Source organism: Prenolepis imparis, unplaced genomic scaffold, assembly GCF_030444845.1.
Source record: "Prenolepis imparis isolate NDT839.2.m4 unplaced genomic scaffold, iyPreImpa1.0 SCAF_15, whole genome shotgun sequence".
In the NCBI taxonomy this organism is placed as follows: domain Eukaryota; kingdom Metazoa; phylum Arthropoda; class Insecta; order Hymenoptera; family Formicidae; genus Prenolepis; species Prenolepis imparis.
In genome coordinates this window covers 6,619,247-6,645,395 of record NW_028141173.1, presented here as the reverse complement: position 1 = coordinate 6,645,395, position 26,149 = coordinate 6,619,247, and the positions used below count along the sequence as shown (strand labels likewise).

At 34.2% G+C, this 26,149-nt stretch overlaps 1 protein-coding gene across 8 annotated transcripts; it reads left to right on the top strand.

Moving 5' to 3' along the window:
• Window positions 1–115: 115 nt before the first annotated feature.
• On the top strand, window positions 116–24,161 carry Ssdp (Sequence-specific single-stranded DNA-binding protein). Of its 8 annotated transcripts, none has more exons than XM_083055369.1 (14): window positions 116–257; window positions 2,746–2,818; window positions 2,942–3,003; window positions 3,211–3,295; window positions 3,509–3,550; window positions 3,771–3,857; window positions 6,142–6,249; window positions 6,740–6,814; window positions 7,321–7,369; window positions 8,076–8,105; window positions 9,481–9,692; window positions 9,796–9,966; window positions 10,081–10,281; window positions 18,070–24,161. In XM_083055369.1, the coding sequence occupies exons 1-14, from the start codon at window positions 202–204 to the stop codon at window positions 18,172–18,174; spliced, it is 1,356 nt and encodes a 451-aa protein (XP_082911495.1). In that variant the 5' UTR covers window positions 116–201; the 3' UTR covers window positions 18,175–24,161. The 8 variants fall into 8 exon arrangements, with proteins under 8 accessions (XP_082911495.1, XP_082911494.1, XP_082911499.1 ...); XM_083055368.1 differs by having other exon boundaries at window positions 2,746–2,836; XM_083055373.1 differs by lacking the exon at window positions 18,070–24,161 and adding an exon at window positions 12,333–16,733 and having other exon boundaries at window positions 2,746–2,836.
• Window positions 24,162–26,149: the final 1,988 nt, after the last annotated feature.

Genomic DNA, 26,149 nt, shown 5'->3' with positions numbered 1-26,149 from the left:
CACCATCTGCCGTGCGAGCGAGTGAGAGAGACGGACGACGCGGCTGAGCGACAGACACACGGACGCGCGCATGCGCGCGCGCACGCGAGAGTCCTCGATCTCCCGTTCTTCTTTTCACTCGGCCGCGCTCCGAGCCGAGCGGCGCGACTTCCAGTGGCGGCGGCGCACTTGTGTTTACGGTGGAAGGATTGACCGACCACCATGTACGCCAAGGGAAAAGGGTCGTCCGTGCCTTCGGACTCTCAGGCGAGAGAGAAGTACGTACCTTTTTTTTCTTCGTTATTATGTATGCGAGGGAAATTTGGGAAAATTCTGGAAACTCGGCCGGCCATTGATCGCACAACACGGCAACTCCATTTTTCTCTCTCTCTCTCCGAGCATCCTCCTGGCTCTCTCTCCCCCCCTTTTCTGCATTTCCCCCCCTCTCCAGCTCGTCCGTGCGGTTCTCATCCCTCTCGTTTCCGTTCCTCCCCCCCCTCTCTCTGTCTTTCTATCTCTTTCTTCGTCACCGGTTCTTTTTGTTGCTCGAAGAAGCGCGCGTAAGTGCCGTCGTGCGATCAAGGAACCCGGTTCGTCGGGTTAATCCAGTTGACCAGTCGATGCCGATGAGCTTAGATTTGTTTCTCTCACTCTTCTTGTCCGTTTCTCGTCGAAACGTCATGCTTCCCGCCCTCTTTCTCCCTTGAGATCGATTCCAGAGTGTCTTTGACATAAGGATGAAAGACTTTGATCATTTACGCGATTACAGACCGGCACGCGCTATCGCGAGATAAAAAGAGTCTCCGTGGAGGGGAGGATTCGCGAAACACGACGCTGTCAAACCGAATAATCTCGATTTCCAAGTTTCGACCCTTTCGAGTCGGAGTTCGCGAAACGAGCGGGAGTACTTTCAAAGTTTTAATTGATTTTCAGCAGGGAATTAGTTTCTTTTTTTTTCTTTGGCTGAAAAAGTTGGATTAATTGACCGATAAACGATCCAGATTGTAGCCATTTTTGACAATTTAAGTTTTTTTTTTTTTTTTTTTTTCTAATTATCCTCGCTCTTTCTCCTCCTGTCAAGGATTGAACGTGCATTAATTTTATATATCGAGAAAGCGAAACCGAAACAAGTACAAACTTGTAGAATAAGATCGGAGTAAATGATCCAGATTGTAGCCATTTTTGACAATTTAAAATTGTTTTTTTTTTTTTCTTTAATTTTCTTCGCTTTTTCTCTTCCTGTCAAGGCAGGATTGAATGTGCATTAATTTTGAATCGAGAAAGTGAAACCGAAGTACAAACTTGAATAGAATAAGGTCGGGAAGTCATTAAAAATAGAATCGGTCCGTCAAAACTGTCGGCTAAAACTGCTGTGGCAATGATTAATTCTAAATCTAAATTGCGATGAAAATTAAAAATCATAATTGGCACAAAATTAATCCATATTTATTTGCAGTTGCAATTGCAGTCCTAACAATTAAAAAAGAACTTCGACTACACACTGCTAACAAAATTGTAACATTTAAATAATAAAAAAATACAAATTAAAAAAGTATAAAAAACAAAAAATACAGACAAGAGAGAGAGAGAGAGAGAGAGAGAGAGAGAGAGAGAGAGAGAGAGAGAGAGAGAGAGAGAGAGAGAAGTTTAGGAAGAAGGAGAGAAGAATAAGAGAGCGTGTTGGAAATGAAGTCGACCGGTTGTTGGAAAATCGTTGAGCTGGGATTCCTCTCTCGCGTATAACCCGCTTTCTCGTAAAAGGCGATTGATCTGCTCGCGCTATCAGTCACTCTCCGAAGGGAGTGAATCGCGCTCCGATTCGCGAATCCGGCGTAATTCCCGCGCCATGTTCGCGAAGCCGGTCTCTCTCTCTCTCTCTCTCTCTCTCTCTCTCTCTCTCTCTCTCTCTCTCTCTCTCTCTCACTCCTTCGCAAAATGCATTTTGTTTGGACGCGCGTCTTGTGTCTTACATCTTACATCTATACCTATATACAGGGTGTCCCAAAACTCATAATTGACCTTTCAGGAACAGATTCCTGGGTTTGGAGACGATTTTTCCTCAGCGAAAATGTCGAGGCACTAATAATTTTCGAGTTATAAGCGATTGAAAATAAAGGATTTTTCACAAACTAAGCCTTGTAGAAATAAAATATTAACAAAACCACATTCTTCAATTAATTTCAAGTAGAGTTTACTTTAATAGAATTTTAATTTAAGGCTTATTATTGTTAGTTACAAACCCAAGTAGCAAACTGACGTAATCATTTTGACGTCTGATGACGTCATTTGACGTCAAAATGACGTTTACTTGCTACCTGGGAAGATACATGATGGCAAAAATTGGGAACATGCAAGAAATGATGGCCTCCCTAGAGACAAATGATCCCAGGAAAGATCAATTATGAGGTTTGACACACTGTATATACTGCTATATACTGCCTACGCGCGGGGAAAGTCGGCGTTAAAAACTTTACGTTTAACGGACGGCCCCATAAGGAAATGCGATTTATAGAGGCGGCTTCATCGTATAAAGTACGGGCTTTCTAAAGCGATAATAAAGAAAAAAGAATGAGCCAGTTGCGGAAGGATCGTCATTTACATAATCCCAAGTCTCGTATGCGTTTCACCTATTATCTCCAAATTTTAGCATTATTTTAAATTTCTGTATATTATTTCTGTATATTATTTCTGTCTGAATATTACTTGAAATTGAAGAGTTTTCGAGTTTAAAAGTGTCTAATTATATGTACGTGTCGTTTTTTTCAGATTGGCACTCTACGTGTATGAATACTTGCTACATGTAGGTGCACAAAAAGCAGCACAAACATTCCTGTCAGAGGTAAATACCAATCCACAGGTAATAATGTGATAAGGGTAAACTTTTTTCTATTTCTTTTTACATCTCTATTACAGTCTGATATATTATTTTTGTGCTATAATATTGTTTGTTCTGTTATCGTAGATTCGATGGGAGAAAAATATCACACTTGGGGAGCCACCTGGGTTTCTACACTCTTGGTGGTGGTAAGTACAAGTGCTTAATTTATTATGCTTAGCTAAACTAACATATTGATTTAAGCAACTAAAAAACTTAACTGCTAAAAAAAAGAGTCAATATTTCCTTTATTTTTTCCTATATATTATTATTTAAAAAAATATAACGAGCTGTATTGTAAAGATATCTTAATATAACTATAATGACTTAATGTAACTGTTGTGAAATTATTTCAGTGTCTTTTGGGATCTGTACTGCGCAGCGCCCGAAAGAAGAGATTCCTGTGAACATAGCAGTGAAGCCAAAGCATTTCATGACTATGTAAATATATTAAAATTAATATATCAACAGTAAATGTTTTTTTTTATAATTGACAAAATTATTATTAACTATTCAAACAAAAATCTTAATAGAAGAATTTTGATATTTAAATATAAATATAATATTTAATTAAATTATTTAAATATAATATTTAAATATAAAAGAAATTTTTTAATATATTGCATACTGCTTATAATGTGTATTCTGTTGTAGGGATTTGTGAACAGTGCTTACAACGTCAATGGTATTGCGCATGTAAGTTGAAAAATTTATATATCAAGTTAATATTTTTTAAGCTTATTTCTTAAGTTTTCTATTTTATTGATGCATATTTATATATTAATAATAGATAATTTTATTAATAAATATAGTAATCAGAAAAAAGCAAACATTCTTTTTATAAACTAGATATTTTTTTCCAAGCTAAAGCTCATATTAGATATATTGTTACATTAACGCTACAAAATGTTTACAGAATGCTGGTCCAGCCCCATCTCCAATTAGTCAGATGCCACCAAATGACGGAATGCCCGGTGGTCCCATGCCTCCCGCTTTCTTCCCAGTGAGTCTTCATTTATTTTACAACATTAAACTGTCTTTAATATCATTCTCGTTTTCCTCAATCTTTACTTACAGAATATGAAGTGAAAAAAAGCCATCGTTACTTGGCTTAATTCAGCCATCACGTAATTGCATTTCAATTGCATTTATTAATCTTGCGTTAAAATGCAGTCTAATCTTTGGCGAAAGATTTATTCAATATTTCAATTTATATTTATTATAATAATCTTTTAATATATATCTTTTCTAAGATATTCTCTCAAATAGGTTTTGCACGAGAATTATTAGATATTTTGGAGAGAAAAAGAAAATATTAAAATACATTATTAACAAGTGTTAAATAAAACTTAATCTGATATATATATATATATATATATTTTATCTTATAGATATATATTATCTTTTATATAGATATTTAGTATAATATTTATATGTATATATTTATATATACATAATCACATATATCTGTTATCATTGTCATGCGTACATATAGTTCTGACTCAAAATTTACACTTGATTCAAAGCATAATGCAATTAGGTTAATTAAACATTTTTTAAAGTGTAAAACACAACTTATAGTAGTAGGTCAAAAGGACAACAGTTTTAATTTGCATAGTAAATCAAGAGAAAGGAGGAATATAAAAAAATGTGTTAATATTTTATTTAAATATTGCTTAAAATTCTCAGTTGACCTTGTAAAAACTTTAAATACGTCTAGATAGATGATAGAACCGATTTTTCGTACATAATCTCTTTTATTTTAAGTTCAAAACAAACAAACGAATAATACATTTTTACATAGTGCATATTTATTTAACTAAGCATATTGATGTGCCCCTATATTATCGATTAAATGTACACGCATTAGCATTAGTAGTCGTCATCAACTCGTTTTGAAACAAGTGTACATTCAAAAGACGTTCTTATGTCATGCTTGTCTATACTGTATATATGTTACTTACTTTCTCTCTGCTCTCTATCTAATACTTGTATGTGCGTTCTTGTACCATTTTCACTGTTTCATCTCCTTGACGCATAAGGCAAATTTAGAAATTTTATATGACGCGAACAGGATTATATATAGATGTTAGAATACATTTAGCACAATATTGTGATACTGTAAGCATATTACGATGAGTGTACTGCTTTGTGCTGGCCGTGTATATCATAATATGCGAAAATATTATAGATAGACATCGTTGTTTTTGATTCGTTACATCTGCAGAATGTAATTATATATTTTTACATGGCCAGCCAAAGTTATACTCTTCAGAATGTATGGGACAACTAACATGGAAGCCTGCTTAGAGTGTAGTCTAGTCTCTTTTACAAGTGGTTCGCGATTTTTTCGCACTATTTTTCAAAAACGCGTTAATTTTACATAAAATTTAATTATTACCAGACTAGTTATACATATTGATTTATAAAAAGAATTGAAAAAGTTTACAATCTTAAAGTATACATGAGATATAAACTATGTAATATAATTTTGTGTATAATAAATAGATTTATAAAAGATTAACAATCGCACACAAAGCAGAAAGTAGAACAAATAGAAACTTTTGATTATTTTTTATTTTATTAATTTTATATACATATATATACATATACATATATAATTTTAACGATGTAAATACAATTTTATGTAATTTGTATAATTGATAAATTAATAATAACCATAATATTTGTATTAATACCGTTGATTACATTAAAGTATAAATTATACAATATGAAGAAAATAGAAAAATTTTATAAAAATATGCAATATAAAATTTATATGGAAAAGGGGATAATGGAGAAAAGTCATTCATTTATTGCTTGTCAAAGTAGTCACCCCTGTACTAGATTAGACAAAGATAAAATATTCCACAGTATATAAATGATGCAGTTTCTCTTTAGATCTCTCTAACATAATAGGTATCCCGTAATGCTTAGGAGTCATCATATCTTCCCTACAAAGTTCGTTTTCTACAACGCTGTACATTTTTACAATCGATTGGCATCCTTTCGTACTCTTGTATGTCTCGTTTCACAGTTTAGTGTTAGAAGCGATCTTTCACATACGAGTTGTAATTATGAAAAGAAGATGTGCACAAGGACAAACTGAGAAAAAAAGAAAAATCGTGTGAATGATTTTCCTAATTACAACTTTCTCTCTCGGGTAACTCTTAAGATGCTGAGACCGATCATAGTATTAACACAATCATCCCCAAAAGCCTTCTAGTCTAGCTGTTGCCTGGATCGCAGTGTTGCTACATGTCTGTCGTTTGCGTTGCTTGTTGCAGAACAACTCGACAATGCGACCATCTCCGCCCACACACCCCTCATCACAGCCATCCCCCCAGCACCCCCAGCCACCCCCGCCCCCACACTCGCAGATGATGCCCAATCAGGTAAGCCTCATTCAACACATACACTCTCACTCATAAAGAATCACTTGTTCCGCTGTGTCATCATCGCACCATATCATGGCATAACCGAAACTCATTACTGTCGTCATAATTGCTATAACTGTTTCCTTCTTGATGTTCGTCTATATTACGAAGAAATATAAGGTTTTTCTACGATAATGTTTTCTATATAATATTATAGTAATTTACAATAAATTAATTAATATTCAGAAAGTACTTGAAAAATATATGTAATGATATAACCAACTTATGTGCTGCGATGAACTTGACTGAACTTGCATATTTTATGGCCTTATCATCTCACGGATTGCTTATTGTGGCTGCCTGGTATTTATACTATATCTAGCCAGTTCTATGTATAGAGAGTAATCATGACTGACACTTTATATACGAATATTTTTAATTTACAAACTCAAATTATGACTGTAATCGTTACATGATCAACGTGGTGAGAATCCGTTTTTTGTTACAGTTTATGGGCCCCAGATATCCAGCAGGACCACGTCCCGGAGTACGTATGCCACAAATGGGCAATGATTTTAATGGAGTGAGTGTATAAAAATATATTATTCACATATGTCATGATTAATATTTGAATATAGACACTTTTGTTATTATTTAAAAATATATCTATTGAAGTATATAAACAAATAAGACAATATATATTATATGTATTCTACATTTATGATTTTTGGCTCCTGGCTCCTCGCCGACCATATTGGAATTGTGACGTCAAAGGCGAGAAAGCACACGCTGAAAATTCGTAGATGCCATTTCGAAATAAAAAGATATTTCGATGAAACGACATTTTAGATGGCTTTAGCACACTCTTAAATACCTCGAAAACTATCATTTTCCCTTTATAATCAATCAACAGCTGTAAAAAGCGTGTGCTTTCTCGCCTCTGACGTCACAATCTAACATGGTCGCGGCGAGGACCCAGGAGCCTTAATAATTTATTCTTAAAATTTTAAATTCATATAAGAAATATAGAGATGTATTATCATGCATAGAATATTGTAAATTTACGTTATATCTTTATTTCTTTCACAGCCACCAGGACAACCAATGATGTCAAATAGTATGGATCCTACTAGGCAAGGTAAGAGATCATTTACATGCCGGTGTTACATTACTTTTTTCTGGCATTGACGAGAATTGCGAGAGGAGAATGGCATAAACGCATGCGTACCAAAAACCACACAGCAATAAATGAATAAGTAATATTTCAAATTGGATTGGATTGCTGTGATGTGGAGTGGATTGGTTTTTGAATTGTCTAGTTACAAGCAGTGGTGTAGTTTGCGTTCGATTGTTACTGCTATATACAGTTTTGTGTAATTAGTATGCAAATATGTATCTCTCTCAATGGTTCTCTTTACCAAATATTTTATTTGATATGCTTTCATATGGGTTTTCTTTTTTTTTTTATTTTCCTTAACAAGTAATTTGTGCTGTTACGTATGATATTGTGTCTTCCAGGAATATTCGGTCATCTCAGAAAATCCAGAAGAAATACAATTTATGATTAAAGAATACTTTCTTAAAGTATTATGCATTTTTATATAATTGATAAATAATTTGAACACTTAATGTACATTTAATTAATCACAGTCAACATAGTTTATCTCAAATTTTCTCCAAGAACTGTTTTCAAATAATTCTTGAGTAAGTTGTATAATTATTAGAGATTCACTATATAGAAATATAATTTTATTTACTATACCACTGCAAAATAACTAGGCTTTACCACCATGAACCCGACCTTACCTACCTGCCGTACTAATGTGTGCTCTTGTGTTCCTCAGGCGAAGCTGGAGAATTTGTAGGGTGGCAAGGTAGGAAGCAACCCAGCAACCAAATCACACTCACATGAATTAGTCAAAAGCCTAACTTTTTATTTTTTTTTCTCCTCCTTGCCTTTAATTTTTTTTTTAATTTTTATTTTATATAATAAAGATAATTGCACCGGCTTTGCTCTACTTGCAAAATTATTCGCTCATCCGAATTAGCATCCAGCATGACAATCTTAATTAAATATATTAGACAAATATTTTATTGTTAGTTGTGTGTATAATTTAGAAAGAAGTTGTTTTGATAATGCAATAATTGCAATAATATATATACAGAGTGTCTGATAATTAACTGATCAATGCTTAAGAGTAGATTCCTGGGATCATTTGGAGACGATTTTTTCTCAGCGAAAATGTCGAGGGAGGCCATCATTTTTTGCATGTTTCCAATTTTTGCCATCATGTATCTTTGTAACTAAGCCTTAAATTAAAATTCTATTGAAGTAAACTCTACTTGAAATTAATTGAAGAATGTGATTTTGTTAATATTTTATTTCCACAAGGCTTAGTTTGCGAAAAACTCTTTATTTTCAATCGCTTATAACTCGAAGATTAATTATTGGTGCCTCGACATTTTCGCTGAGCAAAAATCTCCAAATGATCCCAGGAATCTATCCTTAAGCTTTGATCAGTTAATTACCAGACACCCTGTATATATCTGTGGATATTTTTAAATTAAGAAATAACTTGAATGTGTCTAAAATACCTATGTCGCTAACAATTTTCTTTCGAGATCATGCTACATGCAGATGGAAAAGATGAATCATGTTTGTGTTTAACAATACATTTAAGGCATTATTAATGCCACCTTGTGTACATCTGCCTCTCCTTACAAAACGATATAAATTATGATATTATTCAATAACTATATAAAGCAAAAAATCGCTTTTTACATATGAAATAACTCTTCAGAATTTAACGGAACAGCTAAAAGCTTTTATTTATTTTTTAAATTGTTGAATATATGATTTAAATAATTGTGTAATATCCTTTGCTTCCCCAAAATATCACGCTGCAATGTTGTTTCTATTTTCAGCATGAGCTTTTCATTGTTAATTTGTGTGGTGACAGTTGTTTGACCAGCATGTCATCCAACGGCTTTTTATCTTGAGCTCGATTTTGCTGAAGCATGATTCTTAATTTTTTGGCACTTTGAGTCCGCACTTAATATTATCTCGCACACAATAGAGCACACACAATCTCACGCACACAAATTTATTATATCGTAGACTTTACAAGTTCACGAAAGATTTAGTCCACAAAATCGTAATTAGCAGTTAATATTAACATAAAGCTAGAACAAACGTAAACAGTCTCATATTTAGCAATCAAATATACCAAACTTTACCTCCTATCCTAGGTCCGCCGGGAATGAGCCCTATGAATCCGAGAATGAATCCTCCACGTGGACCAGGTATGGGTCCGATGGGTCCTGGTAGTTATGGTCCAAATATGAGAGGCCCGCCACCCAACAGTACCCTGGGCCCTGGCGGACCAGGAGGTCCAGGAATGCCACCAATGAGTATGGCTGCTCCGGGTGGTAGACAACAATGGCAACCAAACACATCTACGGTATAAACATACAAATTTTTCTCTGCATTTTCATCTACTTTTAACTGCGACTTTAAAGAACACAAAATTTCTAACACGTTTCTTTTATATGATTGATGCGCAGCCGATGAATTATTCGTCGTCATCACCGGGTAACTACGGAGGACCACCTGGATCAACAGGTCCACCAGGACCTGGAACACCTATTATGCCTAGCCCCCAAGATAGCAGCAATAGCGGAGGAGAAAATATGTACACCATGATGAAACCTGTACCTGGAGGAAATATGCCGGGTGTAAGTGTAATTAAATAATACATGTGGCGCTATATATTTTAAATTCTCATAATTACTATTGTATTTAAGTTATGTTTCAAGCATTTATATAAAAACGTGGGCGCGATATTTTAGGATTTCCCAATGAGTGGCGGACCAGAAGGAGGTCCAATGGGACCCATGGGTCCTAATACAATGGGTCCGGTCCTAAATGGCGATGGTCTTGATGGAATGAAAAACAGTCCAGCGAATGGTGGCCCCGGAACACCGCGAGAAGATAGCGGCAGCGGAATGGGTGATTATAATCTGGGAGGATTCGGAGCTCCTGGAGAGAATGTGAGTATGCACAGGTTCCTTGACAACTATTTCTAATGGTGACTCGATGTGTTGTTGTGGATTTGTATGCCGATGACGATTGCCTTTTGTCCATCCATTTTATTGGAGAGAAAGAGATAATGTGAAAAATAAAGAAATAACTTCAAATTATTGTCTTCAAATTATACACCTTTTTACATTATTGTCTTTATATGTGCTATATGGTATACAAATTCATGTTACAACTTGTCGCCCTTCTAATCATCTCAATTAACAGCCACAAGCGCTTCTATCAATACGGCGGATATTTCACGTACTTTGCTAAAATAATATGGGTTCAGTTCACGTTCAAAGGGATTTATCTTTAGCCTCGCTCCAACAGGCTTGTTTGTTAATGCTTTCTTACAGAGTATTTGTCCCATAAATTTTACGAAAGGTGTTCTGTAATCACGCGTTACATGGTATTTTGGCAAGTTTAATCAGCCAGTCACATTTGATCGCCTCTAATATGTTATATAACAGGTTTCGCTGAAATTGCGTCTAACTACTATCGCACTAACAGTTTGTCTAACGATGCAGTTGTAAAGTGGGCAGAAAGATGACGAGACTTAATGTAACGTTAATATATAAGCAGAGTGTGCCTTATTTTATATAAGATAATAAAAGATTGTGAATATAACTATTAAATTTAATTTAATCGATATTTAATCGAGTTAAATACAATAGTTACTATTTTATTATTATTTTATTGTATTAGTTTCTTTAGAAGATAGTATATTTATAATCTTTTATTTTTTAAGTATTATTCTTGAATTTTTTCTGCGTACTTTATGAAATGAGATATCAAATTATTTTCGTGCGACAAAGTAACCGAACCTTTGATTGAATCGCGTAAACAATTTTACATGCTGATTTTATATGCTGTTGTATAAAATTATCGGTAGGATATGACAAGGAACAGTCACGACGCTTTTATCTTCGATTGTGTTAAAACTTTGTTCATTTGTATGATAATTAAAATTGAGCAAGATTCTTTTGCTAAAGAGAAAAATTCGTACTTAAGAGATTGAAGTCATTACAGCCGGTATTCATAGTCGGTTCTTATATTTAAGAATGTCTTAAGTACAATCTTAAGATGTGATTAACCAATCACAGAGCCGTATTTGCATCTTAAGACATTACTTAAGACGGTCTTGAAATAAGAACGGACTACCGGCTTACGACTCGAAAAATAGATCTATGTCTGAAACGATATTTATTGTTTACATATAGTAATAGCTTTTCGTAGTTTTAAAATTTTGTAAACGTAATTTTTAGTATTTTTAATTAAGTATTTTTATATTAATTAGTATAATTAGTATTTTTAATTATTAATTTTCATATTTTAAAGCTCCTGGCTCCTCGCCGACCATGTTGGAATTGTGACGTCAGAGGCGAGAAAACACGCTAAAAATTCGTAAATGTCATTTCGAAAAAAGATGTCATTTCGATGAAACAGCACTTCAGATGGCTTTAGCACACTCTTAAAATAAAAAACGAAAACTATCCTTTTCCCTTTATAATCAATTAACAGCTGCAAAATGACTAATATGAGTTTGGTCTTCGCACATGCGCAGTCATTCCGCATGACAAGGTCTGATATCACGATCATTTTACGGTTGTTGATTGACTGTCAAGGGCAAAGAATAGTTTTCGAGGTATTTTAAAAGTGTGTTAAAGCCATCTGAAATAATGTTTCATGGAAATATCTTTTCATTTAAAAATGGCATCTAAGAATTTTCAACGTGTGCTTTCTCGCCTCTGACGTCACAATCTAACATGGCCGCGGCGAGGACCCAAGAGTCTTAATTAAAACATTTTTTCGAGGACATTGTTTTTATCGAATGTGCGTGTTTTGTCTCTGAAATATCTATCAGTAAGAAAGAACACATATTAATCTTCAATATTATTCTGCAAAATTCGTAAAGATTCGTCGTAATTCCAAAGTGGCGGCGTCGCGGATGTTCCTTGCGAGTTATCCGAAGAGAGTTATCAGTAATCACGTACGTGCACCTTCTCTGTATTCTCGACAGTTTTTTTAAAAAAGTCGCCTTGGAGTCGCCAGCCCCGAGTTCGTAGATGCCGTAGACTCTACACATAATGTGCGGAAAAAAAGCATCGTATGCTCGCTGCGTATTCACGTGTTCCATGGTGCGTTCCGGCTAGTTTCGTTATACAGTTCGGCACATGTAGTTTCGTCAATGGGTCTCTTAGCTCTATATAGTAGTGAGCTATAGAACGAAAGAAAAGAAACAGATATTCGTGTCAGACGCGGCGTTATTGATTGCTCCTGCTCGATTAGGGTTAGCATTTAAGCGCTCATTCATTGCACTATTACTGCTACTACTATTACTACTACTACTACTATTACTACTACTACTACTACTACTACTACTACTACTACTACTACTACTACTACTACTACTACTACCACCACATTACTACTACCACTTTACTACTAAACGGCGCAGATACTTTAACAACGAGATTATTCGTATTACACGTGCGATTTGCCGCGTAGGAATACAGTATGTATATGCTTTCTCTAAATACTCAGACGGTTGCAAGACTAGATATATTCGTTTTTTTATATATCTTTTTTTTACTACTACACTATTATTATTATATCTATAATTTGCTACGGAAACTGGCAAACATTTTACTTAAGATTTTTTTTAGCAGATTATTTTCTATTATTTATATTTATTTGACAATTAGATCATAAGCAAAGGTGCCTGAAAAATTACGTAAAGATTGTTACAAAGATACATTACACACACACACAGACACAAAAATACACACACAGCAAACATACACAGGGTGATTCATCTACACGAATAGGATATACGTACATAACTGTCCGCTACTGTGATTACTAATCGCATAATTATTAATCGATTTTTACGCTCTTGTTTTTTTATCTCGTTTAAACTCACTACTGATTTGTATTAGTGCTGTCAGTATAAGAGTACTCGGATATCCACTCGTAATATCCACAAATTCCGAGTACTAAAAATCGCCGAGTATTCGGATATTTGAGGTCACTAAATATTACAGTTGAAAAATTTGTGTTAAATTTAACAGATATCACATGTCCCAAACGGTTCACAGAAATTTTTGTGTTAATTTAACATAATACGGATATGTTAAATAGTGACACGAATACTGTGTTAATATTTTAACACAAAATGAATGCAAACATCAAGTAATTTGAAATAAATTTTGTGTAAATTTAACATAGTTTTAATGTAAAAATTAACTAAAAAAATGTTAATTTTACATTTTATCATCTCTACTTATATTATAAAATAAAATCAACATTTTTTTCTGTAAATTTGAACGGATAAATCTTGTCACTAATAATACGGAACATATTTATTATGTCAAATTAAAAATAGATACACATTGTGTTATTTTTACATTTTTTTTTGTTTTAATAATTTAACATTTGAGTTCAAATAACACAACAGCAATATGTTAAATTAACACATGAATGAATGTATTAAATATTTAACACAAAAATTTTAACAGGGACCTTTTTTAACAAGAAAACACATTTTTCAACTATGTATTTTTATTAACCTGATAATTTTTTAATTAATTACGGATGTTTATACGTAAATTTTATTTTATTCATATCTTTCACATCTAGAATGTAGATACACATTAAATAAATGTATATAACGTGTGTTAAAAGTTAGCCGAAAAATTTGATTTAATTAATATAGGAAAATAATATAAAAAATAAATAAAAAAGTTAGGAAATATTCTATGTGTAAATAATCCTCAATATTCGATTATCTATTTATTTGAAAAAATAAAATAATATAATCGAAAGATAATCACCTGAAATCACTGGATACGCGGATATTGACAGCACTAATTTGTTCGACCTGTTCTTCATCGTATTATAGAGTTAGCGTTGTTGTATAAAGCACGAAAGAATCTTACGACAGGGAAATCTCGAAGGATTTATATCCCGCGCATCCACGAGAATCTCTTGTAGTTTCTTAGCTTCTGCATATCTTGCTCATAATAATGATCACGAGACTCTGTAATGAAGTGAATAGGTCTATCTATAGGCAAGCTCGGATCGAATCCCTCCACTTGTTTGCTCACAATTTGCTCCCGACATTTAGGAGCAGGCGTCTTTTGCAGCGTCATTAGCATTACAATATCTTATGCATTACCATTTTTGGTCACGGAATAAAATCGACGCGAATGTACGTAGAAACGATTAGAATCAGATAGAACGAGAGAAGCTCGCGTAGAATCTCCGATATTTTTTCACATTAAATTCGATTAAACCCTAAATTTTTTCGGGATAATACGAGTCGCTTCTAATCACTTTTTTCGTAATAAATAGTCTGTCTGTAATAAAAGTGCGATAATTAAAGTCGTTCCTATTTAAATCTGATCTCTCACTGAAAATCTCTGTAGAATCGGTCAACGTTCGTTTCGCCGTCGTTCTTGTATAAAATATATATGTAAAGTTCTCGTCGCATTGCTCAATTTTTATTGTTCATACTCGTATAGGACGAAAAGAGAAGAATCTTTAAAGGCAGAATTTTTAAGCTCTATTTTTAATCGTTGACGCTCGCGATTTGAACAACGATTCGTGTAAGTTAATCGGTCGTAGTTTTCATCTCCTATATACTGGTAGCTAATTAATAAGATTGTACACACTGATGATGAGGGGCGGATTTCTCAGCGAACGGTAATAATTCGACAAGCTCGAAGTTACGCATTATTGCGAGGCGAATGGTTTACTGCTACTATAGTTTAAACAAGGTACTTGAGAGAAAGTATAAGAGAAATTTTATATATATTATACATATATGTATAAGTGTATGTATGTATGTATGTATATAGACATATACATATATAGACATACACATATAAATATATATAATATATATATATATATATATATGCAGATGTTAATATTTTTGTATGAACATAAGATTACGTGCGAGTACTGAACCTTTTAATGAGCGAATATAGATAGAGAAACGGAAGATAATGCGATGTGGGTGAGAGGCGAGAGATTCCCGGAATCCATCCGTCCGCATTGATTGATTATAGGTCAGTACTGGACTATACTGTGCTGCTATTAGTTATGTTTAACTTATAGTGCCGAAAAAAAATCATTGATGGAATTTTATGTAAAAATAATAATAATACACGGAGAGAATGTGAGTGTGAGAGAAAGAGAATGTGTGCATGCTCTGGGATCTCGACGGCAAGACGCGCTTGCAAGTTTTTTTTTATTGTCTCGTAAAATAGCTCGTTGTTAGAAAAGCTGAACGTTTTTTTAACGCTTATGTTTTTTTATATATTTTTTTAAAATCTGGGATCGTGGATTAACAGATTGATATCGCTATGATAAAAAAAGGGTGTGTGTTTTTTTCGCTTTACATCATTTGCGCCACATTTGTAACAAGGTTGTAAGTACGCAGGTTTAACGTTGTGACCAACGAAGCGAAAAATCGCGCAAGTTTGTTGTTTCCTTTTTCTCGTCAATCGCTCGGTAGACGGGTTCAATCTTGTAATTGTAATTGAAGCTTGCAATCGAAGCTTGTAAATCTGCGATTTTTGTTTTGCGAGAGATATATCGCGGGACAGCCTCGTTTGGAGGCTGCCTGTTGCATCCGATATTTTGGAGTCCACGTCTTGCCGTTCAGCCCACACATCAAACGGAGAACAGAGGGTTTGTTCTTTATTGCTGCAACTGGTGAACGAGTGCATACTGTTGCAGTAAGTTAGAGTGAGACAAAATATACTTGTCTCACTTTAACTTGTTGCACCAATGTGCAACTAGTTCACCAGTGCAACAATAAAGAACAAACACAAAAGGTCTGTTTTTTTCGGCTGAACTGGCTGCACACTAGTTCAGAGTTTATCTTTTTTACTCCACATTGGAAGAAAAGATAAACTCTGAACTAGTGCAGCCAGTTCAGATGAAAAGAACAGACCTAATAAGTACATATACGCGCTTGTCGACGGAGAGTCGCAATAATCTTTTCTTTTTCGATCACGAGGTATCATACATAACATACACGAGTCAATGAGTGAAAGAAAAGCTCGGTGAAAAGCGGCGCATTGAGGGTACGAAGCTCGAACAGGACCGGTCTCGGGATGGGTCTCTCGAAAATCAATGTACGATGCCCCAATTACACTAATTGTAATAGTTGTTCCCTCGAGCGTGAGGGAACAACTAGAGACTTGATTCTCGCGACGTGAGGACTTTGGACTTTGGAAATGACATAGAGATTCGCGAAAATGGGGACTAACAGTTTGGTACCCTTAATGCCAACTTATTTGATATTACTCCTCGTTGTAAGCCGAACTCTTATCGCTGAATGGTAACATAATTAGTATATGCCTAAGCCAGGGGAGATCGAGACAATAAATGTAATCCTGTTACACTGAGACTATTGCGTTTTTCTTTTTTATTTATTACGATTCAATCCGATGGGTGCTGGCTATCATCAGTATTTATATATAACTATCTGTCTCCGTGTATTTTTGCACTTGTGCTAATCACATACACACATACACACACACATACATCACTTGTGTTTCATTTGTTTGCTTTGATCGTTCCATTAGCCGATCAGTGTTATTCTTTTTTTTTAGTAAATCACTAATTATTCTATATACATATACTTATTTGCTGGACTTTCCGACACTGATTTGACGCTAAATCGAAACATTGCACTATTGCTGCGGCTGTGGAACACACATTTGTCATTAATGTCGATGTTGCACTTTCGTTGTGAGAGAACGACTACTTTGTTTCGTAATATAATATATTATACATACACATAAGCGGAAAACCGGACTAGAACAGAACGATAGCTGTATATAGTACTAGCCTGTACTGACCTGTAGCACATGGATGCGTCAGCGCAAAGCGAATCGATGGATTGCGAGAGATCGGAAAAAAATAGTAACGCGACAAAAAAATCCGAAGAAGGCGGAAGAGTCTTTTCTCCGCTAGACAGGAGAAAAACATAAGTGTGTGAAGGACGACACGTCGAGTTTCTCTATAGAGTACCTTTTTTTTCACTATACTACCTATCGTTTATAGTATATCGATGAGGTGTTGTGCGTGCGTGGGGGGCAGGCAGCAGATAATAAATTTTTTTTCGTTGTGCCATTATTATTATTATTATTATTATTGTTATTATTATCATCATTATGTTGCTGTGTATTATTTTCGGCTCGACACGGGCTTCACTATCTTACGTAACGTCCATGTGTTGTGGGTCAGAGCACCCTTAAGCAAACAGTACCTTAAGCCCCACTTTTCTTTCGATTCCCGACAACACGAGACCGACACCTCCCAGTGTCTTCTCCTAGTTTAGGAGTTTTTCGTTTTCACGAGCCCAGCCCCTTCACGACGCACCGCCATCATCACGCTGCGCTTTTAACGCGTATTCACCGGCCAGCGTTTTCGCACGAACTGGGTGAAGACGGAACTTTTTCGCGGGACTCCTCGGTTTCGTTCGGCTCTCTCCCTCCGGCGAGTAATTCGGGTAATATACTCCTTTATGCAACGGCATGAAAGAAAAAATTAAACCGTGATCTCTCTTACTGGATTACCAAAAGAGAGAGAGAGAGAGAGAGAGTCGTCGGAGAGTTATCGAAGAGTCCCACGAATCATCTCGCTGGTGAAAGACGCCGCGCGGAACTTTGGGCAAGGTTAATAGTGGGCCTGCCTGATCGTTTTACCGTGTAACCGGCCTGGTGTTGGTTGATTCACAGGATCAGACCGAGTCGGCGGCCATCCTGAAGATCAAGGAGAGCATGCAGGAAGAGGCAAAGAGGTTTGAGAAGGATTCAGACCATCCCGATTATTTCATACAATAACTCTTCACGAGTCGTTGGACCCCGAGACCAAATTAACAGTCTAAGAGATAAAAAAACACAATCAATTTCCTTTCTTCCTTTAGTCCGAGATAACTTAACTACTCTTCTCCCTCCGCCGTGAAGAAACCACCCTCTTCCTGTACGTTTTCTCTTTACTTCTCTCTTCATCCCTTTCTCGTGCAAGGATCTTCCTCTCCTCTCTTCTTTCCCAGTCGAGAAGTGTATGGCGCAAATCGATTCTCCCAAAGGGAGAAAAAGAGCGCAAGAGAGATTCCCATCCCGCGCGACCCGTCCTTTTTGTCGCGCATTTTCGCTAGAAGGACCATCAGGACGTCAAGACGAGAGAGATCTTTTGAGACGGAGGCAGAGAGAGAAAGAGAGCAACTCGATCTCGCGCAACTCTCATGCTCGACCGACGTTTTTTTTTTTTTTCGCACGGCGAATATATATTGTACAGTACCAGTATCGGATATTGAAAGTGCTGTTATAATCCTTAAGATGGGTGCACTGCGAGCGAATCAACAGCGAACACGAAGGCTATATAGGGCCATTCAAAATTTCTCTGTGATGTTTCGCTTTACGAACGAATCGAGCCAAATGCGTATCGAAATGTTCGATTATTCTATTTATAACGATTATATTCCATTCACACTACGGCGGTAAACATATTTCCCCGAAATTTTTTAACGGCGAAAGTTCGCTTTTTCGCTGTTTGTTCCTTCAATGTTTACCCACCTTTGGGCTGCGACCGCGAACATTGTTCTAGTATCTTAATATATATATAACGAGATGAAAGAAAGAGAGAAAGAGAGAGAGAGAGAAAGAAAGAGAGAAAGAGAGAGAGGGAGAGAGAAAGAGAGAATGTGTGTGATAGTATATTAATAGTAAAATTATAATTATAGTTAAATTTTTGAAATTTTTATGACACGTAATACAGGATTATATGTATATATACATATATAATCCGTGAAATTTTTTAAACGATGTTCTCGATCGCAGTCATCTCAATCGTATAACAATCTCCATCATAATATTGTATCATATATCAATGTTGTATGATCAAATTTCTTAAACTGAGAACATCGATTGTTTCAATTAACTATGATTAATTGAGACTAGGACTATAAATTCTGATTTGCTAGTACGTGAATATCCGGAGAATTGGTAAATATATTTAGATTATATAATTTATATAATATTTATATATAATAATATAATTATTTATATATAATTATATTATTAAAATATTACATAATTTATAATATAAATATTATATAAATATCACATAATGTTTATATTATATTTTGTATGGTTCGTATAACTAAATTATTCAAATATTTATAATTAAAAAATTTGTCTTTCTCTATATACATATATAGTTTGATAGATTGATGAACTAAGGGTACTTTCCGATTCACGCATGATACGCATGAAGTGACAGAGAATCTATAATATGTGTGACATGAACTATAGATTTTCTGTCACTTCATGCGCATCATGCGTGAATCGGAAAGTACCCTAAATTCGATTGAATATGATTCGGACACTAATCATTGTCGATCTGTTAAACTTTATTCGCTGAAATTTAATTCGATATTTCTTAACTAATTACTCTTCTCCAAAAAGTTTATTAATTACGACAGTGATCGTTATACTATGATGATGGAGGTTGTTCATACAAAGTGGTTCAGATCGTTTGCCATCGTCGTTAAGGCTTGGAGAGCCAAGGACGATGACTGCATGCGACGTGGACCAAAAGGGAGATTAATCGAGTGAAATGGAAAAAAAGAAACTTTCCAAGGGATAGCATATAAATCGCTAGAGGTGATAAGATGTTTACGATCGCGAAGATGGAAGCTGCATCGTTCGAATGAGGAAGATTTTTTGGTATTCCGTCACGATCGAGGACCAAATTTATTTCTACCGTACGATAGGAATGTGATTATCTCACCACGAACCCTTTCTGGGGCATGCTTGAAAAGAAAGGAAAGAAAGGGATGCTTTATTCATCTTTATTCAACCGGTTACAAAGCATTCTGTTAGGATTTATGCGCGTTTTTTTTTGTGCAATGCGTTTCAGGATCAACCGGTGACTTATCACGATATTGTTCTTATCACTAATCACATATAGATAATATTTAATTTTTTCAACTCTTTACAAGAAACAATTTCATAGGGAAATTTGACGTTTTTGTTTTTTCTTTCAATTAAAAAGAGAAAGATTAATACGTTATGAGTATAATCGTGATTTATATAATGTATAATTTAATTATAATCTATATAGTAATGTTTAGGTTTAATCTTCATAAATCGTTAAATAGAATTATATTATTGCATTACAATATTGGGTACAATTATTTCCTAATTGTTAAACAAGAAAAAAATTGCGATAATTTTTTTTAATATCGCGTACATTGCATCGCGATTTTAATTAACTTACAAGGGACATGTCACAACTGTCCGGAACCGATTTGATTCTTCTTCAAATATGTTGTTAAATACACAAATCTAAAAGACACGTATTTTTTTATATGTGCGGATATTGAGTTTTAAAGGGTGAAACACCCCTTTAAAGAAAAACGACATTTTTCTTTAGGCTCGAATATCTGGTAAACTATAAGAGGTAGAAAAAAAGACGTACAACAAATTTTAATGGCTTGAAGAGTACTTTAAAGTTATATGAACAAAATTTTTTTATTTTTATTTTTTTTTAAATACCCCCATCACTTAATTTTTTTTTCAAAATAAAAAAATTTTGTTCATATAAGTACTCTTCAAGCCATTAAAATTTGTTGTACATATTTTTTTCTACCTCTTATAGTTTACCAGATATTCGATCCTAAAGAAAAATACCGTTTTTCTTTAAAGGGATGTTTCACCCCTTAAAACTCAATATCCGCACATATAAAAAAATACGTGTCTTTTAGATTTGTGTATTTAACAACATATTTGAAGAAGAATCAAATCGGTTCCGGACAGTTGTGACATGTCCCTTGTTAGTGATCATTGATTGGGAATCGTACAATTCTAATTGTCAGATATTGATATTATTTATGAGAAATGCATATGTAACGGCTAAATTGAACGGCTAAATTGAACGGGAAATCACTTTTAAATAATAATTATACTTCATTGATTGACACAGTGTTTCTTTAAAAATTCTTCGACGCTTCGTAAAGAAAGTTACTGATTTATGTTCACTCTTTTTATAGGGAAATTAATTTTTTTATAATATTAGTATCTTTTAAAAATAAAAAAAAAAGCTTTTTGTGCAACTGATTGCTATTATTTTCCAAGATATTTATTCTTACTCAATATATCATACCAGATATCTTACACATTTGCTAATTGGTAAGTTATCGATTCAGCATCTTGCATACTGCTGTGTATAATAATTATGCGTTAGTGCATCATGCTAGGAAGATGATCGCACATTTGTTAGCTTCAACGCTTTGTAACCGGTCGTGAATAATCATTGGGACCGCTGTTGTAATAATTTTGATAGACAATGATTGGGTCGAACGAGACTTGTGTAGATGATTCCAGCTTGTATCGAAGAAGAAGTTGTCAGATTTTATACACGATGCGTTTTTTCTTAAATACGACATATTCATTTTGCTTTAACAATTAAACCCGTTGATATCTGAAACTACTGAATATTTCAGATATCTGAAATTTTACTATATCGAATAGCTCGATTGAATTTCACTGCTATATATTATTAATTATAAACCAATTTTTCAAGATTCATCTCAAGAGGCATCGCCCCTTTTTATCGGATCAAAATAGACATACAGAATAATGATCCCTCGATTGATCGCGGATTAATTTTGATGATTCTTGCTAGAGAAGATAAGAGACACGGAATTTACGGTAATCTCGATCGCTCTCTCTTTACCGTTGAATTCGGGACATTTTACACGGTATTTTGTATAAAAAAAAAAAAAAAAATAGCGTAGTGTGAGTAAGATGTCTTTCTGGAGGATCATTAAGCCTGTTCTTTTTAGACGCACTCCCTACGCTTTCCCCTCTTCCTTTTTTCTCTTTCCAAAGCGTAAACGTATGTAGTTGTTTCGTTTTAAGTATATAGAAAGCGTGAAAGAGAGGAGTACAAAGCTGATAAGAACAGACTTGATGATCGATGTAGAAGTGTAAATCGCGACGGAGGAGGATGCTCTAATATAATTTTATTATTCATTTATCTTAATTCGGCGAATAGGCGTAGGACGAAGGATTAAATCGCTATTCTTCGACGAGGGATTGCGCCCCTTATGTTAAATACGTCCTTGTATATTGCTAAGTTTTTAAATGTATGTATCCGGACTTGGTCATTATCTTTCTTTATTTAAAAATATATATTTTGCATTTATGTACTATTATTGTGTGGAAACGAGTAAAAAAAGCGTGTATGTATGAGAACATACAAAAAAAAGGAAACGGAAGTCTTCGGTCGATCTAAGTTATATTATAATTAAGGCTCTCTCTGGACTCGCCGCGGCCATGTTAGATTATGACGTCAGAGGCGAAAAACTACATGCTGAAAATTTTTGCGTACCATTTTTAGAAAAAAGATATTTTAATGAAATACAGCTTTAGTACACTTTTAAAATATTCCGAAAGCTTCTTTTCTCTTTATAATCAATCAATAGCTGTAAAATGACTATGATATGACTGATATGAGGCCTGATCTATATATAATCTTGCACAGTCATTCCGCATGACAAAGTCTGATGTTTCAATTATTTTACGGTTGTTGATTGACTGTCAAAAGAAAAAAATAGGTTTCGGAGAGTATTTTAAAAGTGTGCTAAAACCATCTAAAGTTGTGTGTTTCATCAAAATATCTTTTTATCTAAAAATGGCATACAAAAATTCTCAACGTGTATTTTCTCGCCTCTGACGTCACATTCTAACATGGCCGCGGTGAGTACCAAGGAGCTTTAAGGCTCCTGGTACCTTGTCAACCATGTCGGAATCGTGACGTCAGAGGCGAGAAAACACACGCTAAAATGTTTTAGATGCCATTTCTAAATAAAAACATATTTGCATAAAATAACACTTAAGATCTCTTTAATACACTTCTAAAAAGCGCCGAAAACTATCCTTTTTCCTTTATAATCAATCAACAGCTGTAAAATGTAATATTATGAGGCCCAGTCCGTCTGGTCTTTGCACATGCGCAGTCACTCCGCATGTCAAAGTCTGATATTTCGATCATTTTACGGTTGTTGATTGACTGTCAAGGGAAAAGAATAGTTTTCGGCGTTTTTTAGAAGTGTATTAAAGAGATCTTAAGTGTTATTTTATGCAAATGTTTTTATTTAGAAATGGCATCTAAGAAATCTCAACGTGTTATTTCTCGCCTCTGACGTCACGATTCCAATATGGCCGCGGTGAGCACCCAGGAGCTTTAACGGATGCAATGTTGTTATTTATTTCGATTCAGGGTGTCAAATTTGTTGTTGAGAGAGAATGTAAAGTAAGAAGAGATAATGATCAAGTCCCGTTCCTAGGTTTACGTATACACGCGATCGAGAGGGACTGATCCGATATCGATCGCGATCGAAGGGCATAAAGAAGTGAAAACAGTAGATATATATAAAATCGAATCGCGCATAGTTCTTTTTTTTTTTTTTCTTTTTCGCGGATCAGCCGGCGAAATCGCGGACGAGAGCCGATTGTGGGTCAGTCGATTTGTTTGTCGAGCGACGAGGCACACCCACATTTTCGGAGCAGCATCTCCCCCTGCCCCCCCCCTTTCCCCCCTCCTTCTCTCTTGTAATTAATTTACATGCGCATATTCATTGTAACACCGTTTCACACACATATACACACACACGGGCTGTAAAACTCGCGCGGCTGACCTCACACATTCTACGGATTCACGCATGATTATCGACATAATTATAGATACCTATTACGAGTATAGCATTCAGTAGCATAAATAATAAAGTAATTAAATAAATGTCATATATGTATCCTATCAAGTATGATATTTGACGTACGTTTAATCTTACGACAATGATAATTAATTAAATTATAACCACAGTTATAGCGTCAAATTTTAATGAAGAAATTTTAATGAAGAAAGTTTCGTTCCAGATTTACAAAAGGTAAGTGAACCTACCTACATTGTACATTGTAGAATTTTATAATCGAGAGGAAAGCGCTGCTCTGTATATGCAAATTTCACTAGTCGAACATGTATGAGAACATCGTATATCTTTCTGAAGAACCACCCCAGCAAACACGAGTATATAACTGTTATATTGTCATAATTAAACGAAATGTAACACGCAATATAACACGAATGTACAAGGTTATATACACGTTAGTAGTAATTTCCTACTCATATATTACAGCTATATAACATTAATGTAACACGTAAATAACATGTTATATAATTTTCTTAAAAATTATATAATACATAACATGTATAAAAATTAGTTGTAATTTCCCATTTATACAAAATTGCAGTGATATAACATAAATATAGCGCGGTATAAGTTATAAAATTGTTATATACATGTTATAACATGCAAATATGAAGATTAGGCGCATATATATATATGCGTATATGACAAAAGTACTTACAATTAGTTCAATGTAATTAAATATAAAAATAATAAAATTTAAATAATTTAATTTATAAAATTCTTTTATAATATTTTTAAAAAAATTGTTTTATAAAATTTTTATTTAAAATTAAAAATTTTATTTATATAAAAATAGTAAACTTTACAGCTTAAATATTATAACATTATGAGTGATTTTCTCTCATTCGGACATTTATTTGTTCGCTTTCTAAGTTTTCAATCAGTTCAATATCTGAATTCTCTATTGGGATATACCAGAAAAATTAAACTGACAAAAATTAATTATGACATTTTTTAAATCTTAATAGTCATTTTTTGTAAGCTTTATATAATTCTCATAACTGAAATTTAAATACGAGATAGCTAGATCATCGCGCGTCGCATAGCGGTAAATGAAAGAACTAATGATTACTGAATATTGTTATTTTTGGAATATTGCTGTAACATTTCTCATAAAATATTACATATGTTATGTAATATTAAAGTAATGCTAATGTAGCATTTGTTATATAACGTGTAATATTTCAGTTATATTGCTGTTATATTGTTATAACCAGTAAATAACAAAGAAATATAACCGTTTTAAAACACAATTATATTGCAGTTACAAAAAAAAATTATGTAACATAAATTATATAATGTATAACTCGTGTTATATTGCGTGTTACTTCTAGATTATATAATAGTTATATTCTGTGTTTGCTGGGACATATCACTAGACTATATGTTCGATACGATCAAGAAGTCACATTTTTAATCGCATATTCAATACACTTGCGTTCAGACCGACGAACAAAAGGGTCAGTCTGTCAAAAACTATTCATTTTTGCCTACATTATATTTACACGAAACTTATACTTATCGTAAGTGTACGTCAATCATGAAACTAGTTTGATTGCTGTGATGAACGTAAGGGGGAAGCAAGGAAGAACGGAAACGTTATATGAAATATTAATTTATTCTCAGCTATGGAAAGACCATCACGAAGGAAGGTTTATTATTCGAGTGATATAGTTGTGGTGAATAGAAACTATTTTTTTCCAAAAGTATGGAATTTAATAGGAATTACTATTACGATATTAGTAAAAGATTGATGCGGATGATTGGTCAGTGGCCTTATCAGAAGCCGAAAATGAGATTATTCATTTTGGTTTTAATAGTCATAATTTTGATTAATTGTATTATTACACAGGTAACATTATCGACGAGCGAATTTTTTTTTTCTGCAAAAGCTTATCGTTGAAATTTTTTTCTCATACATCGAAGATATATGTATATTGATGTATAGAATTTCTAGGGTATCTTGTGTATTTAAAAAATTTTTTTATGTCTTCATGCGTGAGATGTATGCAAGTATATTTTTCAGATAGCACAACTTT

What these genes read in the sequence shown, in the direction of transcription:
- Ssdp (XM_083055368.1), top strand. Translation starts at nt 202, where the DNA reads ATGTACGCCAAGGGAAAAGGGTCGTCCGTGCCTTCGGACTCTCAGGCG. An exon ending in CGCAGATGATGCCCAATCAG is followed by an intron (nt 6,250 to 6,739) that starts GTAAGCCTCATT and finishes TTTTTGTTACAG; the next exon opens with TTTATGGGCCCCAGATATCC. An exon ending in TGGGCAATGATTTTAATGGA is followed by an intron (nt 6,815 to 7,320) that starts GTGAGTGTATAA and finishes TTTCTTTCACAG; the next exon opens with CCACCAGGACAACCAATGAT.